We start from the raw sequence: 19840 nt of genomic DNA, 5'->3' as shown, positions 1-19840 counted from the left end.
AATCTCAGGTAAGTATTATTATCCCTGTTTTACAGATGAGGAAATTGAGACTTTGAAGGCTTGAGAAACTTGTCCAAATCACAAAGCTAAAGGTAGCAGTTGCAATTAAATATGACTCTACTCCCTTCCAAAGCAAGTTTTCTCTCACTACACCAAAGGTCTCAACTCTGGGTACATGGATTGCCTTGGAGGCCCACAGTTTGACTTCAGGAAGCCTAAGCAATTGTATAAAACACAGTTTGAGTATTTCCAAGTCACATTTTTCTAAGACATGGGGGTAGAGATTTTACCGGCTTCTCACAAAGGGTGAAGGCCCCAAAAGTTTATGAATGCCCATGATTTCATCCCAGTGTCTTGTAGGGCTTAGTGCAGATGCCAATACCATACTTCCCTAGAGCCATCCTAAATCTACCTGCCAGCATGCCCCTCTCTCTGCTCTGGGCTCCCATGACACTCTGAACTCTCCTGCAACCCTGATTTTTTACTTCATTTTGTTGCTTTGTTGTTAATGTGAATATATCAAAATTGTCCTGCAAGACATAAGTTTCTTGAAGGCAGAACACAATCTTTTCCAGTTTTGTCTCTCTCAAAGCCCTAGCACCATACTCTGCATATGATAAGTGCTTGATAAAGGTCAAAGTTGATTTTTTAAAAAAAATTTAGTGACCAGTTGTTACCTACCGAAACCATGCTTACTCCTACTCTTGATCTTTGATTATCTAATTCCTGTCACCTGGAAGGCTAACTTCCTCAAATGTCAGGCTTGTTTCTGGTCAATCACTGGGCCGTCATCTTCAAGAAAGGCTTGCACATGCAATACCCTTATTTTATAACTTGTTATCACACAACTGCATACACATTTCCTTATTATTATTGTCTAATTGCTTCAGATATGTATGAACTCCTCAGCTTTCCAGGGGATGCATTCACTTATTCAGCATATATTTAATGAGCACCTACTCTGTGCCAGGTATTATGACTGGAATTGGCAAAAATCCAGTCATCTCTTCTAAAGTTTTTGGATCCCCCCGTAAAGATTAAAACTATATTATGCATGTAGATGTGCTCAATACATAATAAATGAATGAATAATCTCAACCTTACCTTGGCATTGCTTGTGTACTTTTTAATGGCTGAGGACAGGCTAGATTTATCCCTTCCATCTTTCAAAACATTGATTTTCTTGGAGACTAGTATGCTTATTCAGAGTTACAGCATTTATTAAGATTATAAACTAGTTTCAAATTAATTTATGTATTTAGGAAAATAATCACCTGCATATGTATATTTGAAATCAGAAGTCATGTGAATGGCTTATTTTCAGAATAATGACTTATTTTAAATAAAGACTTATTTTCAGAAGAAAGAGAAGAAGAAAAAGTGGCCTGTGCTGTTCTAAGTGAAATGTATTTAGATTGGCAATGTTGAATGGGTAGCAGAGTTTCCATTTGGCATCACTAATGCCTCAGCAGTCCAGAATGTCACCCAACCAACTGAAAAACCAAGTCTGCTCATCTGGGAAGTAATTCTGTCAGTGGTCTTCCATTTCTCAAGATTTTCTTTCAAATACTACACAAATTAATAATTAAAGAGACAAGTGAAAATAAATATTAAGAGTTTTCCTAAACCATGTTCTCAAGGCATTTTTATCCCATTTAAATTTTAAAGGTAATTATATCGCCTACTGCCAAGAAAGTTAACACTAATTATTGGAATAAATAATACTGTACAAATTAAATAGGGATGTAAAGACAAAAATGAGTAATGGCTTATTCTAAACAGGAAGCATGACACTGTTATTTCTAGCTCTAGGTAATATATCCTCTAGATTTATGAAGACATAATTTTTAAATGTCTATTAGTAAAACCTTTTCTCTTGTATCATGTTAACTTTACTATCAGATTGCTATTTAAAAAATTAACAGTCATCTTTTCTCAGCAGTCATCTAGTATGGTTTTACTTTTTTTATTTTATAGCTTTTATATGTATATTGCTATATAGTTTGGAAAGAAATGTACTTATGTCTACCTATGTAAATCACATAATGAATTATGTTGCAGTTAAAGCCTACAAACTAAATCTGGTATTTCTTCAGTAATTTATCTCCAATCCAGTATGTCTTTCAATGTATTATATAGTGGTGTTATATAATGTATGAAAAACTTTACCATGGGTTTTGGCTAGCTGTATTTCAGCATTGAACCAGTGTTGATGCAAACATAGAATACTTTTTTTGTTTTTTTGTGTGTGGAAGGCATTGGTAGTCAATCTTTCAATCTTCCCAAACTCTAAAACTCTAAAGGCTAATTTCAGGAAGATTCAATAACACACTGTAGCTACAATTTCCTTTCTTTTCCCCACAGGAGGTGAAATGAACATATTTATGTGACAGGGAGGCCTTTTCCTTCATAAGTCAAAATACAGAAGTTAGATGTTGCTTTTTCATATGGCTAATATGTTTGCTGGAGCCTACCAACTAAGGAACTTTTATATGTATCTTTGGGTTATGGAAAATGGCCAAGTTCCACACTGCACTTGATTATTTTTGATGCAAACTCTCTCAGATGAAGGTTTCACCTGTGACCTTTCAGGACTTCCTCATTCCTGAGTGAGGAATATGCAGTCTAAAAGCAGACTAATGTGTTTCTATGAAGCCAATTGGACTGGCAGGCTTTGCAGAGCCCTCTCAGAATCAAGAATCTGTAATTTTATAAATACTGCCACTATCACCTCCACAGTCTTACTGCCACTCCTTGGCTCCCACTCAAAGAAAATAATGATTCAGTTTTCTCAGAGTACTGCTCTTTCAATTCATGTGCATTAACAGAATATAAGCTGTTCTTCAAAATGCTGATATTTTTTCTTTTCACTTAATACCCAGATTTATGGGTGGAGAGTTCAAGGATCAGTTCTGTAATTAGCCAAGGTGACGCATTTGGTGAGGCCTCCTCTTGCCAAGCTGCTATGTTCATTGCAAGAAGTGAAGCTTTCAGGTCTCAAAATCTCTGTGTTTACAGTAATTTCAAAATACAAAAATATATGGGAGTTACAGAGAGAATTTCAAATAGTTGAGAACTGAGATGGACTGGATAAGTAAAGTCAACTAAATACATTATGATTAATTTATCTATATTTGAAAAAAACAATTAAAATCCTAGGAACTATGGAGTGCAAAAATATTGCACACTCAATTCCACTCCCCTCCTGCTTTTACCACCAGAAATTCACTGATCTTAACTAAAAGGCAATGTCCATGGTCACCAAATAAAGGCAGGGGAGCTGAGTCAAACAGTTTTTGAGGTAACAATTTATATACAGATAGTCAGAATAACCCTACACCAACTCCACCAAAATCAAAGGATGTGATTTCTCCATCAATATTATATCATAGGGACTGAGGGAGAGAATAGTACAGAGTGCAAAGTCATTCCCACTCTCCATCGTAAACATGTTCCCTGTGTAGCCAACTTCAGTCTAAAAGAAACAAAGTCAGGAAGTATCATAGAAAAGTCCACAGCTATCAGTACAAGATAAATTCAACTGGTAATGTGTTCATTTGATTTCAAAAACTACAAAAGACAAAACATAATTTAATATTTAATGTACTGTATAACTAATAGAAACTTATCACTTCTATGATTTCTAAGAAAATATTCAGCATATTTTCTCATGCTCTCTAAAGTACTATCAAACCTCTCTGAGGTAAGACATTAATTTTTAAGTGATGAACAAAAAAGGCCATTTGTAAGAAATAAATCTTTCAATGAGGCATAAGAAAATGATCATGATTTTTTGTACATAGCTTTACAACAAGAAGCACTGTGCAAGCATTAATCAAATATCATGACATTCAAAGCCTTTATCATGACAGCATGACAATAAAAGAGATAAAGGGAAAAACTTACCTGTTTTGTGAAGCTCTCCATGTCAAAGAAAGGAATCTTGGGTAATGGTATCACCATCCCATCCATTGCTTGCCCAAGCTAGAAACCTCAGCATCATTTTAAATTCCTCTCTGTTGGTTTACTTTCAATGGCCCATCTAATTAATCACTGCATTCCACTGAATCAGACTTAAAAATCTATCTCAAAAATGACCCTAATTCAAATTGCTAGCATTTCTGGCCTGGAATATTTCAACAGCCTGTTCAATCTTTCTGCTTCGAATCTCACCAGTCCTAACATGTTACTCCCTTCCCCCAACTCCCCCGCCAATCATCCTGTAAAGATGGTTTTTCTAAAACATTATTTACCATGCTTATACCTTATACATTTTACCTTTTAATGATTTAAAAGACTCTCCATCATGTAGAGGTGATGCCAAGCCCCCCAGTCTTCCCAACCAAACTTTTCTTCTCTCTCCAAACACAGCTGACTCTTGTGTCTCATGAATCCCAGAAGCCATCAAGCCAATTTACAACTTGATGTGGGTTTACATTGAAGGAAATGCCTGTATTTCCACTTCTTCACCAAGAAAACTTCCAATCATACTCCAAGAGCTAGCCACAAGTTACTACCTCCTTGAAAAAGCTTTTCTAAACACCTCAGATAGCTATTCTTTCTCTGCTTAAAGAGAATGCCAAACACTGTTCTATTATACTTCATTGTGACTTTTCTGTTTTTGTGTCTATATCCCAGACTTTAGCTACCTAAGATAAGGCAATATGTAATCATCTCAGTTTTCCAGCTTCTGGCATAGTACCTGGTACACAATGGGCAGTCAATGCAAATTTGGTAAATGAATGAATAAAAGAAAATACTGGATTTTACAGGTATCTAGTGAATCTTTCCAACAGTCCATAAGATAACATTTTCAGAGTTTAAAAAAATCGTAATTCATAGTATCAAACTCAGTGTGAACTACTCAAAATGTTACACTAGGTTTTTTAAAATGTTTGTCCTTGAGCTAAATGCTTCCCTCCAGTATTGAATAAGACCACTCCTTCTAGAAGTATTATAATATATGTGGATTGTGGGTTCAGGCTTATGTCTCTGGTGTGGGCCCTTTTTATCCATCAATCTTGACTGGGAAGGGAAGTTAGAGCTTCTCTTCTTCCCAAGAATCTGAAGGCCACATTTATTCAAGTTAAATAGAGTAGAACTGCAAAAAGGCAGTTTTGGGGTCTCAACACACAGGAGAGAACATTTGGTCAGACACCACTCAGGATGAACATCCTGGTCTCCATATCCAGCAGATGCCCAAGGAAGGCATTTCTGGATGTCCCTGAGGAAATCAGCTTCCCCAGTAAGTTCACATCAAGGTCTGGATGAAAAAGACAACCTGCCAAGCAGAGGAAGACCAAAGAACAAGTTCAGTCTAGAACTGGGGCCATCTCCTTCACTGACTCCAGAAGTCATAATTCACCCTGTTTTCTATAAGAACAGTGACAGAAGTCACAATTCACCCTGTTTTCTATGAGAACAGTGACCTTGAAACTATACAGCATAGCAGCTACTTCTCCCAACACCAAACTTCTTCATGAAACTGCAACATCATTGGAGCATTCTTCTATGATACCTACTTTAAGACATGAGTGGCATGATCCCATTCATAGGAAGCACGGACCTTAGAGCCCCATTAACTCTCAAGGCTTTACGCAGTTCATTACATCTAAGATGCAGCCTCTTCTTTTTTCTCCATCAACCCATGTGTTTCCCAAAGTCCTTGCTGAACCTCACCTCATCTTTAAAGCCTTAACTAAACAGATCCTGTCTGTTATTTCTCCTTCATTCTACATCACTTAGGAACCTAGATATCTCCCTGCGTGCTGGGCAAAAATTTCAGAAAGTACCAAGAATGCCATAATTTCTAGCCTCCTCCAGAAGTCCACTGGATTTCTCAGCACCCCCTCCCCAAAGAGATACATGAACACCTAACACATGCATATGTGCACACACATACAAAAACACCCCTATATATCAGCTATGCAAAGCCTGTAGGGGCTGCCACAGAACATCAACCCTTTCACCTAATTTGACTCAAAGTCATAGGCTATACAAGAGGACGTGTTTTTCCAAGAATCTTAGAAATCTCTACCTCCCCATGCCCAAGTCAAATACATGCTTTAGTCCTTCTGATCTATAAGGGATTCCAGAATGTCAATTGGGTTTGGCCTAGGCCATCCACTCCTTAGATAAAATAATAGGGCTGGCTTCCTTTTAGCACTTATATCAGTGGTCACCTCTTTTACGTCTTGTGATTCTGAGTCCAAGACTGGGTACGCAAATGGTTTCCTGCCCTGGGAGTCCAGACACTCTAATTCTGAGGAAGCAAAAGGTAAAATGACCTTTACCCCACGAGTTATTAAGAAAAAAGATTCTCTTGAATGGAGGGTGAGATTTGTGGTGTTGAAGAGTATTTCAAATCCTGGGTACACAACATTTACATTCACCTGTCTGTAGGCCTAGACCTGGGAGAGCCTCTACTCCCTTGGCCAGTTCTCCCTTGACTATAGATACCTCTCCTGACTCTAGGATTCTGCTCTGTACAAGAACAAAACTGACTTTCCTCACTTTCTAAAAGCCATCTTCCTGTTGATAACAGGCACAAGAAGCAAAATGTGTTCTGCTCTCTGAAACTTTGTCTAGATCTAGCCCAGGGGTCAGCAAACTAAGTTTTGCCAGCCAAATCCAGCCCACTGCCTGTTGTGGTTTGGCTCCCAAGTTAAGAGTATTTTTTACACTGTAAGATGTTTGTAAAAGAGGAAAAGAATATTTCATGACACATGGAAATATGTGATATTCAAGCTTCAGTATCCATATATCAAATTTTATTGGCACACACCCATATCCATTCATTTATGTACTGTCTTTGGCTGTTTTCATGCTACAATAGCAGAGATAAGAATTTGTGACAGACAGACCATATAGCCCCTATAGTGGAAAATAATTATTTTTCAGAAAAGGTTTGCCCACTTAGCTCTAGCTCACAAAAAATGTCAATTGTACTAATAAATTATTTTTATCTATTATCTGAGTGAAAAGAAACTTTATATTTCCCTAAAAGATTTTTAAATCTCATTTATGCACAATTATATTTTAACAGTTTATCCAGAGCCATTGTCTTTCTCATAGTCGCAGTCAAATTGAATGGCTTAAAGATCTGGCTCAGAAGTATTGTGGACTAAACCTGAAGTCAGTTCTGAGGTGGAGAAGCCCACCTACCTCCAAAAGACTGGCTTAGGCTTTTCACACTGAGCAGAGCATAGACTCCCTCTATTCTTAGTCTGAAAAGTGGGAAGAATGACCTTTCTTATGCAGGGTTGAATACTATTCCCTAAAAATTCCTCAGTACCTCAAAATGTAACCTTTTTTGGATATATGTATAGTATTTTCAGATGGAGTTAGTTAAGGATCTAGACATGAATCATCTGGGATATAAGGTAGGCCCTCAATCCAATAACTGATGTCCTTAGAAGAAGAGGACACAGAGAGACACACCTAGAAGAAGACCATGTGAAGATGCAGGCAGAGATTGGCATGATGCTGCCACAAGCCAAGAAATGCCTGGGGCCACCAGAAGCTACTTAAAAGCAAATAAATATTCTCCTCTAGAGTACTGGGAATGAGTGTGGCATCTTTTTGGACTCCTGGTCTCCAGAAGTGTGAGAAAATAAATCTCTTGTTTTAAGCCACTCAGTTGTGATATTCTGTTGCAGCTACAGGAAACAAATACGCCTCTCATTTGCAGAGTCTTGTACACTTTTCTGAGAACTTTCACAGCTACTTAGTTCATTTATTGTTACAGTAATTTTCTGAAGTAGATTATATATGGACCATCTGCATTCTTTTGCTGAGGTAGAGTGACACTCATCCATTTAGTGTCTATGAATAAATGTCACAAATTCTGTCTGTTCCTTGCTAACTACTTTTGCAATTTGATGATCCTAGACAGTTTTTATAATTAATCTATTTTTCAGGGGCTCAAACAATTGAGAGAAGTCTTACTGCTTCTATAGCAATTAGTTTCATACCCACTTTTTACTGACCTCTCATTTACATTTAAGGTTTCTCTTGAGGGTGGCTGTGTTTCAACCACAGAAATTTAGATTTTAGCTGTGTTGTCTGAGGATTTCTGATAAAGTCATCCCACTAAAGACACAAAAACTCAGAAACTTTATGAACCAAGAAAAGGTCCTCTAACAAGTTGTGTCATATGTTACTCATTTAGGAATATTGCAAAAACACTACTTCTCACCATATTTGTAAATGAAAACCACATGACTATAACCTGTAATACCACAAGAAAAATTGCTCTTTTGGTGTGTTTGGTCCCAGACTTTTGAAATATGAACCTAACAAGGGAATTTTAACTTAAGCTGGATTTAGCTCATTATTCTCTTGCCATTTATGTGCCAGTAGAGGAGCTACTTTTAGAAAATTAACCCATATATATACAGTAGCACACCATACACCAAATGCCATGTGGAAGTGTCACTAAAAGCCTGGGTCCTGGTCCTGCCATAGCCATTTGCTGGCTGTGTCCCTTTAGGCAAGTGACCCTTAGCCTCTCCGAGACTAAGTTTCTGCATCAGAAAAGGAAATGATAATTCCAGACCCCATTAGAACTGGATCAAAATAAGATAAGATGTATGAAGGCATTTGTAAATTATAAAGTATAAAGGTAACAGTTTTTGTTATTGGCACCTATATTATAAACCCAAATCAAAGCACAGTTCACTTTAAAATGATGGTTAATTAGAGATTATTTTCTTTCATGTCAAATAGAAAATACCAAACACACTTACAACTCCCATAAAGAGATTTAATACTTATGTCTAAAGTCCCTTGCATTTACTATTTGGGTTGAATCAATATGGTTATCTACCTGTCAATTTCTCTTATTCTTTAATGCAGAATGAGAGAAGTCTTTTTTTAGGACTGGCTCAGAAAGTACTGAACTAATCGATATAGCCAGTGATAACAAGATGATTTGGAATATACATAACAAAAGCTTACCATTTTACTGCATACTGAATCTGTCAAAATATTTTCCTAGAAGTAATGTGAAAATAGGAGTGCTCTATCTTTCATTATTTTAGTGGGTGGTGACAAAAGGATTAGGAGGCTATTTGCTGAGTCTACAGTTTGGTACTTTCTGGTAAAATGCAGCATATAGCTGTTACTTAAAAAAAAAAATAAAAAAAATAAAAAAAAGGTGAAATATAAGAATACCCCAACTGAATTGGTAGTCAATCCCTAAAAAGATCCAATTCGAGTCTGCCCATATTTACGTAGTCTTACAAAGTTCCAAACTATTCTGAACGTGTGCAGGCAGGGCTCAGATCCCTTCATGCTGTTCTACTACGATTATGGGTTGGGGAGATAATGGCTGAAATTACTATACAAACAAGATAGGTTTGGGCTTAACCACAAAGAGAAGATTTAGAGCTGTAAGCAACCCCACAAATGAGTCAGTCTAATCTCCCCATGTGACAAAAGCCCTAGAAAGGCAAAATAACTCTCTTAATTTTACAAACAAAGTCCAGGCCAGAAGACAAACCCACATCTCAGTATACCTTATTAAAACTATGCTTTGTAATATTTCACACTTTCCAAAGTAGAGATTTATTTTCAGCTGTCTCATGAAGAATCACTAAAATTATCAAATAGTGCTGTTTTAAATTGCATCATCATCAATAATGATGATAGAAATGTGTATAACATAAGAATTAATTGTTTTTTAAACAGAGTAAGAATAAATCAATCTTTTGATTTCTTTCCAACCAAAAAAAGTGTTAAAAAAAAAAAAAGACAAGGACTTTAAAAGTGAAGTGTGCCAAGAAAGATGCACTGAAACCAAATACTCTGATCTACCTATACAATGGCATGTTGAAATCACTGACATTGTTTTAGGATGTTGATGGCTAGAACCACTTGCATACAGCCTTAGAAAAGAAAAAAAAATACATATGAGAAAGAAGAGGACTTGAGGAAACAGGAAGAAAAAAAATCCCAAGTATCTGCATACTCTTTAAGACGCCATCTTTGAGACCTATCTCTGAGTTTGACTAATGCCAATGAAAAAAAAAAATGGAAGAGAAAGGGGATGAATGGAGGACAAGGACTCCAAGGGAAGGAAAGTATGGTATAAAATAGCTAGTTCAGCATTACTTTAGAAAGATCCTTGGGAAAGCACACTGAAAAAGAAAGGATGGTTACAAGAGAAGAATTGAGATGTCCTTTCTTGTAGGGAGGTAGAGAACAAACCTGGGAAAGCTCAGAAATTACTGCTTGAATTGATGATCGCAATTGTCTTGAGAGAATTCCTAGGTCTCCTACGATGACAGGGAAAGTAACGTGTCAAGTTCAGCGTCACACTCTGGTTGCCACATTGCCTACAAATTCAAGAGAACTGGCAATCTGGTTTTTGAGCTCTCTCACTTTGGTCCCACATATCCGCAGCTGCAGATAAACTGGCCTATCCTTAGAACATACTCCACATTTTACTCACTTCCCCTTTCTGTATATGCTATTATCTCTATTCATCACTAATATGCACACATATGAACTGCTTTCCAGATTCCTCTTGAACTACTCTAATACTACCCAATATTAAAGGCCAAGTTCAAAACAAACTTCTCATTCATTCTCTGTGAAACCCTCCCTGGTTTCCTCTGTGTCTCTGCCTGACAAATCAGTCCTGCTATTGTGAGAATGGTCTCAGTCTCCACTCCTCAGGACGTTTTTCCTAATCACTTCTCTCCTAGCATCTCCAACCTTTCCATCACGAAGAATGTAAAGCCAGGTATTCTATCTGTATCACTATCAACTACACATGTTCAACTGGAGACCACTTCATTTAGCTTAGGGAGACACTAAAGTTAGAGGAAATATGAAGAGAAAGTTAGGAGGAATATCATAAGAAAATGAATTTGAATACCAATGAGACCAGTGAGTTGGAAGAGTTAGTAAAAAAAGCATAAACAAAATGCAACTACCAGGGGATGGACTAGCAGAGAAGAAGGTACAAAGCTTTCTAGATTCCACACAGCTACAAGACAAATACTAAGTTCAAGAGTCTTTTCTGGTACCCTAAAAGTATAAAGTTATCCCTTCATTTTGATGGGTTTAGAAATAGCCCAGATATAGCCTTGGACTCAATACTATTTTATTTTCATAAGAATGCACAAAAAATAAACTGGTGATATACATCAAGTGACATGGTTTGGCTGTGTTCCCACCCAAATCTCATCTTGAATTGTAACTCCCACAATTCCCACGCTTCATGAGAGGAACCTGGTGGGACGTAATTGAATCACAAGGGCAAGTCTTTCCTGTGCTGTTCTCATGATAGTCAGTAAGTCTCATGATATCTGATGGTTATTATAAGGAAGAGTTTCCCTGCACAAGCTCTCTTCTCTTGTCTGTCGCCATGAAAGATGTGTCTTTAACTTACTGCTACAATTGTGAGGCCTCCCCAGCCACATGGAACTGTAAGTCCATTAAATCTTTCTTTTGTAAATTGCCCAGTCTCAGATATGTCTTCATTGGCAGCATGAAAATGGACTAATACAGGAAATTCGTACCAGGAGTGGGGTGCTGCTGAAAAGATACATGAAAATGTGGAAGTAACTTTGGAACTGGGTAACAGGCAGAGATTGGAACAGTTGGGAGGGCTCAGAATAAGACAGGAAAATGTGGGAAAGTTTGGAACTTCCTAGAGACTTGTTGACTGTCTTTGACCAAAATGCTGATCATGATATGGACAATGAAATCCAGGGTGAGGTGGGCTCAGATGGAGATGAGTTACTTGTTGGGAACTGGAACAAAGGTGACTCTTGTTATGTTTTAGCAAAGAGACTGGTGGCATTTTGCCCCAGCCCTAGAGATTTGTGGAACTTTGAACTTAAGAGAGATGATTTAGGATATCTGGCAGAAGAAATTTCTATGCAGCAAAGCATTCAAGAGGGGACTTGGGTGTTGCTAAAGGCATTCCATTTCAAAAGGGAAACAGAGCATAAAAGTTTGGAAAATTTGCAGCTTGACAATGCAATAGGAAAGAAAATCCCATTTTCTGAGGTGAAATTCAAGCCAGCTGTAGAATTTTGCATAAGTAACATGGAGCCGAATGTTAATAGGGAAAATGTCTCCAGGGCATGTCAGAGTTCTTCACAGCAGCACCTCCCATCACAAGCCAGGAGGCCTAGGAGGAAATGATGGTTTCATAGGCCAGGTCCAGGGCCCTCTGCTCTGTGCAGCCTAGGGACTTAGTACCCTGCATTCTAGTTGCCCCAGCCATGGCTAAAAGGGGCCAAGGTAAAACTTAGGCTGTTGTTTCAGAGAATGGAAGGCCCATACCTTGGCAGCTTCCACATGGTGTTGAGCCTGCAGGTGCAGAGAAGTCAAGAACTAAGGTTTGGGAACCTCCACCTAGATTTCAGAGGATGTATGGAAATGCCTGGATATCCAGGCAGAAGTTTGCGGCAGAGGCAGGGCCCTCATGGAGAACCTCTGCTAGGACAATGTGAAAGGGAAATGTGGGGTCGGAGCCCCCACAGGGTCCCTACTGGGGCACTACCTAGTGGAGCTGAGAGAAGAAGGCCACCAACCTCCAGACCCCAGAATGGTAGATCCATCAACAGCTTGCACCATGCACCTGGAAAAGCCACAGACACTCAATGCCAGCCCATGAAAGCAGCCAGGAAAGGGGCTATGCCCTGCAAAGCCACAGAGACAGAGCTGCCCAAGACCATGGGAACCCACCTCTTGCATCAGCATGATCTGAATATGAGTCATGGAGTCAAAGGAGATCATTTTGGAGCTTTAAGGTTTGATGGCCCTGCTGGATTTGGACTTGCATGGGGCCTGTAGCCCCTTTGTTTTGACCAATTTCTCCCATTTGGAATGGCTGTATTTACCCAATGCCTGTACCTCCATTGTATCCAGAAAGTAACTAACTTGCTTTTGAATTTATGGACTCATAAGTGGAAGGGACTTGCATTGACTCAGATTAGACTTTAGACTGTGGACTTTTGAGTTAATGCTGAAATGAGTTAAGACATTGGGGTACTGTTGGGAAGGCATGATTGGATTCGAAATGTGAGGACATGAGATTTGGGAGGGGCTGGGGGTGGATTAATATGGTTTGGCTCTGTCCCCACCCACATCTTATCTTGAATTGTAACTCCCACAATTCCCATGCTTTGTGGGAGGAGCCCAATGGGAGGTAATTGAATCATGGGAGCAGGTCTTTGCTGTGATGTTCTCATGACAGTAAGTATCACAAGGTCTGATGTTTATTATAAGGGGGAGTTTCCCTGCACAAGCTCTCCTCTCTTGTCTGCCACAATGGGAGATATGCCTTTCACCTTCCACCATGATTGTGAGGCCTCCCCAGCCACGTGGAAGTGTAAGTCCATTAAATCCCTTTCTTTTGTAAATGCCCAGTCTCAGGTATGTCTTTATCAGCAGCATTAAAACAGATTAATACGTCAAGTGAAAAATTCTTAGCCTGAGTTGCAAACAGCAACTGGATAGCCTTCCATTCAGTGAAGCAGCTGTCTCATTTCTGTGTAGCTGCATGAACATATCTAGAACACCAATGGTAATATTCTAGCATTCTGTGCAGTTCTCACACAAGGGACCTGAGTTTACTATCTACCTCACAATAAATAAAGGTAATTATACTCACAGTGATCACTACATAGGGTGTGAAACAAGACAGTCACAGTCACAAATGTTAGCAATAATTTCTCTGCTGGTTGACAAAGTTACCCACTAAAATAAGCTACAGACAAATCCCACATCATTTCTATCAAACTTTTCTAAGGCCACTAGTTTTGTGGCAATTGGAGCCTCAGAGAGCCTTAGATCACAGCCAAGAGCAGCATGTAAAGCAAATAACCCTTTAGGGATATGACACTCTACACGTTAGTTTTGTACTTTCAAAAGCTTATTGACTTAGGATAGAGACACTTAATATGTGATATCAATCCTTTCATGTGCATGTGATTATTTACTTGGCAAGCTATACTAATAACAAATTGCACCAAAATGCAAAGCTGTCTACACCAGCAGATTTTTATCCTAAGGTAAAAATAAACAAAAACATATGTAAAGAAATCATGTATAAAGCTACATTTATTAACAAATTCATTTCCTAATAAAACACCATCTGCAAGCAACCCTCAGTTTCCACTTGATATAAATAGGCCTTTTACTGTTTTCAGATGAAGTTCCCAGAAAATTCTTCTAAACCCAACTGCGGAACACATCAGCAATTTGTTGTTGTTATTGCCAGGAATGTTAATAAACTCTATGACATGAAGTTTTGTTTGTTTGTTTATTTATTTATTTATTTATTTTTGAGACAGAGTCTAGCTTTGTCACCAGGCTGGAGTGCAGTGGCACAACCTTGGCTCACTGCAACCTCTGCCTCCCGAGTTCAAGCTATTCTCCTGCTTCAGCCTCCCGAGTAGCTGTGACTACAGGTGTGTGCCACCGTGGCCAGCTAATTTTTGTATTTTTAGTAGAGGCGGGGTTTCACCAAGTTGGCCAGGATGGTCTAGATCTCTTGACCTCATGATCCACCCATCTCAACCTCCCAAAGTGCTGGGATTACAGGTGTGAGCCACTGCGCCCAACCAACATAAAGTTTTTAAACAAATTATTTGTTAAAATGACATGCCTCAATTGAAAAGTTGACCTTCTGCAATGAAGTTGGTTATACTTCTAATATCCTTATTGTTGATACAGAAATTCTAAGACGCATTGAAATGTTTCAAGGATAAAAAAAAATCTCCCCACTATATACTCAATATGTGGACACATAAACAAACATGGGCACACACACTTGCACATCACATTTCAGTAATAGTTTGTGATCTCTCAATTCATAAATATAATGTTATCTGCTTATTTGTATATCTTAGAATGCTGTCTGTTTTCTGGCCATTCAACCCATCCCGCTTCACCCTCCCCACAAATGCACTTCACTAACACTCATCGACCTCCTGTCACCAGAGCCAGGGAAAAAGTTGAGAATGCTCAAAGAAATACTGTGATTGCTCCACGGATAAGTCTTTTTGGTAATAACTTAGAGTAATGTTACCACTCATCAAAGACAGCTACACTGACTAGGGACCCGGAACCCAATGCCTGAAACTTCTTGGCGCCAGGAACTGGGGCTGAATTCTAATGGTAAGTGTTTTTGAAAAGTGCATCAAGATTTAATAGGGTGAATTTTCAGACTTGGTCAGAGTTTTAGCCACATAAATTCCATTAGGTTCAAAGCTCTGTAATGCTCCACCCTGTCTGTATTTATGCCCGCATTTTAATCTGCACCCTTCTAAGCTCTCTTGGTGGGCTGTGTAACCTCTCTTTTCTTTTCCTCCTATTTTTGATTCTCACATTACCCTTGGGTTCTGTATATGCCTCTGAGTTTAGGGCTTTAAGCTTCTCTCTACTCTTCTGTCAAATCGTTCCTTGAAACCCATATTTTAAAATAAGTACTTTCTTCACTGATCTCCTATCATGACTTTATTGCACCTGGCCCGTTTTTCATACAGAGCTCTACCAAGGTCTGTTTGTACCATCACAAAGGCTGCATGCACATAGGCTGCTCCTGGGATAATCGTCTCCAGAGCTGATGACAGCTCAGACTGTCTTTGAAAATGTACCTCTCGTTGGTGCGCCAGAGCACTGAGTGAAAGCATGAAGTCATTTCTGAATCTGGGTCAGCCATTTTGTGAATGTATAAGAGAGAGAATTACAACAGAGTGGATTTCGCTGGGTCTGTGATTTGTCACTCTACTAATGAGGTATGGAAACAGGCTGACAGACTGCTTTATGGGGCAGTGCTATTTCCAGATCAGTTCTGGCTGTGTAAGGAGGGAACAGCAGCAGATACCAGGGCAAAAGAAGAAACAAGAATGATATACCCATCTCCCATTATACTTCTACTTTTTCAAAGCAGATCTCTTTTTTGGTTTTTAAGTATTAAAGCCTGTATTAAGTCATTCCATAGAAATTATGGCGAGGATTTCTCAATGACAGAACAGGAGCAGAGCAGAGTAAGAAACATGCAGACAGAATACAACTGAAAAAGATATAACTCATGATGGACTTCCTAGCAATTGTTTACATTTGTGCATGTTATTTGATTAACATTGTGGCTTAGAAAATGTAATCAAGTAACCATTTTTGAAATTCATTCATTCAACAAACATTTATTGAATATCTACTATGTGCTAGGCGCTTGGGATATCTACTATTTGCTAGGCGCTTGGGATACAGAGAGAATGAGGTATTCCTTGCTCTTAGTGAGCTCACAGTCTAGTAGAGGAGATAGAAACATAACCAAATCACTACAATACAATGCAGTCGGTGCCAATCAGGGCATATAGAAGGTGCTAGAGGAGCCGAGACAAAGGGGTTTTTAATTAAGCTGAGGGGATCAGGGAAGCTTTCACAGAGAAGGTGACAACTGACCAGACCTGAAGAAGAAACAGGACTTCACCAGGAAGACAAAGGAAGGTGGGGAAAGACATTCTAGGCTGAGGGGACAGCAGGCCAAAAAGCAAGGAAGCGTGATAAAGCATGACATGACAGGGAACCACAGGTAGTCCCATATGGCTGGGATTTCAACTGCACATGAAGAAGTAGTGAAATATGTAGCCAAAAAAGGAGTATGAAAATAAAGGGTGAAGAGCCTTGTATGTGTGACTAAGAAATTTGGACTTTTCCCTGGAAGTGATGAGAAGGCACTGAAGAATCAAAAGCAGGGAGTGACATGGTCAGATCTGCCTGTTAGATGAGCCTGCATGGATGGTATGGAAGAGAGGTGAGACTAGAGGGAAGGAGACCAGTCAAGAGGGGCTCTCACAGCAGTCCACTGAAGGCTCACAGGTGGTTCAAAGGCAGTGGGGGTAGAGGTGACAGACTAGAGAGATACTTAAGAGGAAGCTTGACAAGACTTGATGAATGATGATACAAAAAGCAAAACTGCCTCAGAAATGAAACAATATTAAAAACATACATTCAGAAAATATAGTCAACAGCCTCAGGCCTCCCTCCCTTTATGTTCCCATTGTCCTCTGAAATCACCGCATCTGCTGAGGATAAATAAAGGAAGGAGAGCCAGAGGGCTTATAGGGTCACACTTCTCTAACTCAGATAACACTGACTTGGAGTCTGTAACCATTCAGACAGACTGCCTGTCACTCCTATTGATTAAGAATTTAACCCTACTTTCTTCCTCTGTGTTATTTCAAGCCTTTAGTCACCAGTGACAGGAATCCAATCTAAAGGCAGTGGCTTCTTCCAATCAAGACCTTGAGGTGCAGTAGACAGCCGCTTACATAGTGGTGTCTGAGAGGCAGCACCATATATGCTCCCCACCCAGGGACCACAAGGCCTGGAATCCAATCATTAGCGATTCATTCCTCAGAAGAGGCTTTGGTGCCTCTGGACTTCTCTTTTACAAGGCAATGATTCCTGAGATGGGTAGGATATTTAGTCATTCTAAACCAGTGGGCTTTAGTTACTTGTAATGCCTTTTGCTTTGACGGAAAGGATGAAGGTAGAATAAAAGGGCTATGTAGATACCTGTGGAGGAAGGAGATGCAGAAGGGAAGATTGATGGATATGGAAGATAACATTAAGATCTTGCCAAGGAATAGCTCTGTAATCACTCAAGAAACTAAAATTCTTAAAGAATTCCTTCTATTTCAGGTTCCAGCAAACCACACTTCTACATTCTTCTACTTTAAGGAACTTCTGTATTTTAGGTTTAGAATATGCTATTGAGTAGTGAAGGCCTATAGTGACTCGCAATCTTCTCATGAACCTTATACTACTTATCACCAATTATAATCTCAAATGTCATTAATTTGTACATAATATTACTATAATTGTATTTTATGAAACTCTTTTATAACTCCAACTTGTCAATCATTCAGTCAGACCAACCTTGTCTTTTGTCATTCCAAATTATGGAGATTTAACTGTGTTTGCAGCGTGTTAATCAGTTATGTCACAAGGGACAGAAGATCAAAATTCAGACTCTGAACTTGAAGAGTATCCTATACAGCTCAATAAGGTAAATGAGAGCTGCTTGTGAATACTGGATTATAGAGGTTAGAGCAGAGAAATTTAAAAAAATGAAACCAAACAAAACTTTAAAAATTACTTACTTCACTTGTTTGGAGGATGGTGAACTTTGGCAGTTTAGTCTTTGAACTGGCTGCACTGGGTTTTCCATCCAAGAGTGTTCCAAATGACAGATTCCCAAAGCTGTTCTCAAATTCAATTGAAGGTTTCAGTGTTGGCGAGATGTCTGGTGCTTGGTCCTGGCCATCCATGGGTCTGACATATGCAGTTGGCTTTTGCTGCCCCATGCTTGTTTTGCAGTAAAGCCCTGGTGGGAAGTTTTGAACTGAAAGGCCACTGCTAGGAGCTAATAAAGAGGAAGCCACTAGGGGAGACCCAGGTGCTTGCACGGCGAATTCAGATTTTTCTGGTGAATTGGATTGAAAGATTTCTTTGAAAGCATCTTCTCCACTAGACTTAGGGTTACTGTCTTCCTTTGCAGATGGGTTTGACTCTTCAACTTCTCCAATCTGGGGCTGTTCAGCTGGGTAGACAAAGAAGTCTTCCAGTTTGGCTTGAGACTGGTCCTGTGTCAAAGTCTGCATCTTGTTTGGCTGACCACTGGCCTGGCTTGCCAGTACAGTGCTAGGGTTATGACTATCACGTGACCACTCAGGTTTTGATTTTCTGTTGCTATGTATTAGAGTTGAATTCAGTATCACAACAGAAGGTGGAGGCATTGGTGCTGAAGGATGGGTATTATCCTGGTGAGGTGGAATTATTCTGTTTTTTTGTTCTGGAAAAAAGCTTGGTTCATTTTTGTTGATGGGATTCTGGGGCACAGAATTCTTTGGAATTCCCACTAGATGATTCTGATTAGAATGATTAGTTAGCAAATCCTTCATTTCATCATAGTTTCCAAGCGTGTTCTGGACTCGGTTGGCAAGTGCATCACCTTTGTTTGTCTAAAATAACAAAAAGATGGGGGTGGGAGGAGAGAGAATGAATAGGTTTGTGTTTCCTAATGTTAATGTTTCAAACAGATGCCCTAAGTAGACTACCATACGGGGTTCTTTGAAATTGTCCTGTTGCCATATAATTTCATGCTTTTCATGTGCTATGTAAGAAAAAAAAAATCAATAACACTATTGAAAAAGCCTCTTGGAATGAGTGGGTATGACTACCATTTGTATACTCCCTAGCCAGTTCTTAAACATGTTCATTGATAAAAAGTTTTAAATTATATCATTTATTAATTTTATTAGAAAAAATAATTTATTCTGTGACAGATGAGCTGAATTGCTACATTCTACATTGTGATTAACAACTTTTGCTTACCAATCATTGGAGTTATAATGGAATGTTCTACCTATATAAATGTTTGACATATCAGCCTTTGTACCACATTATACCATGAAAAAGGCTTAGGCTATTGGATAAGAAAATCAGTTAATTTGTACTACCATGACTATGATAAGTTTAGAAAAGGAATGGAATTAAACAGCATCTAATTGAGCTAACTTATGACTAAAGTGAATCTGATTCCTTCTAATCAAAGAACTGTATGAATTACTAGTGTTTGCCTGTATATTCTGGAAAGACTGTGTTTACATATTGATGATTCACACTCATTTACTTTGAAATGGTGCAATTGTTTTCAACAGTGACTCAAACCCTTCTGTGTCTTTTCAATTATTAAGGAAAATTTATTCAAGTATTTAAACTGTTGTTTAAGTAAACCAAAACAAAGTTATCTTTTCAAGTGATGTTAGCCTAATGTAGAGCTGTTAGAGAGGCAACTAAATCATTT

General features: G+C 38.8%; 1 protein-coding gene across 4 annotated transcripts in view; it reads right to left on the bottom strand.

The window, feature by feature from the left end:
- Positions 1 to 19840, bottom strand: part of AFF2 (ALF transcription elongation factor 2) — a 495327-nt gene that overhangs the window by 319700 nt on the left and 155787 nt on the right. For all 4 annotated transcript variants that reach the window (XM_045384048.3, XM_005594770.5, XM_015443919.4 and 1 more), the window contains exon 3: positions 18135 to 18995. In XM_045384048.3, coding sequence (XP_045239983.2) covers positions 18135 to 18995 — 861 coding nt within the window. The remainder of the gene's footprint in view (positions 1 to 18134; positions 18996 to 19840) is intronic.

Source organism: Macaca fascicularis, chromosome X (assembly GCF_037993035.2).
Source record: "Macaca fascicularis isolate 582-1 chromosome X, T2T-MFA8v1.1".
In the NCBI taxonomy this organism is placed as follows: Eukaryota; Metazoa; Chordata; class Mammalia; order Primates; family Cercopithecidae; genus Macaca; species Macaca fascicularis.
The sequence above is the reverse complement of the archived record's forward strand: the minus strand, read 5'-3'. Positions and strand labels throughout refer to the sequence as shown.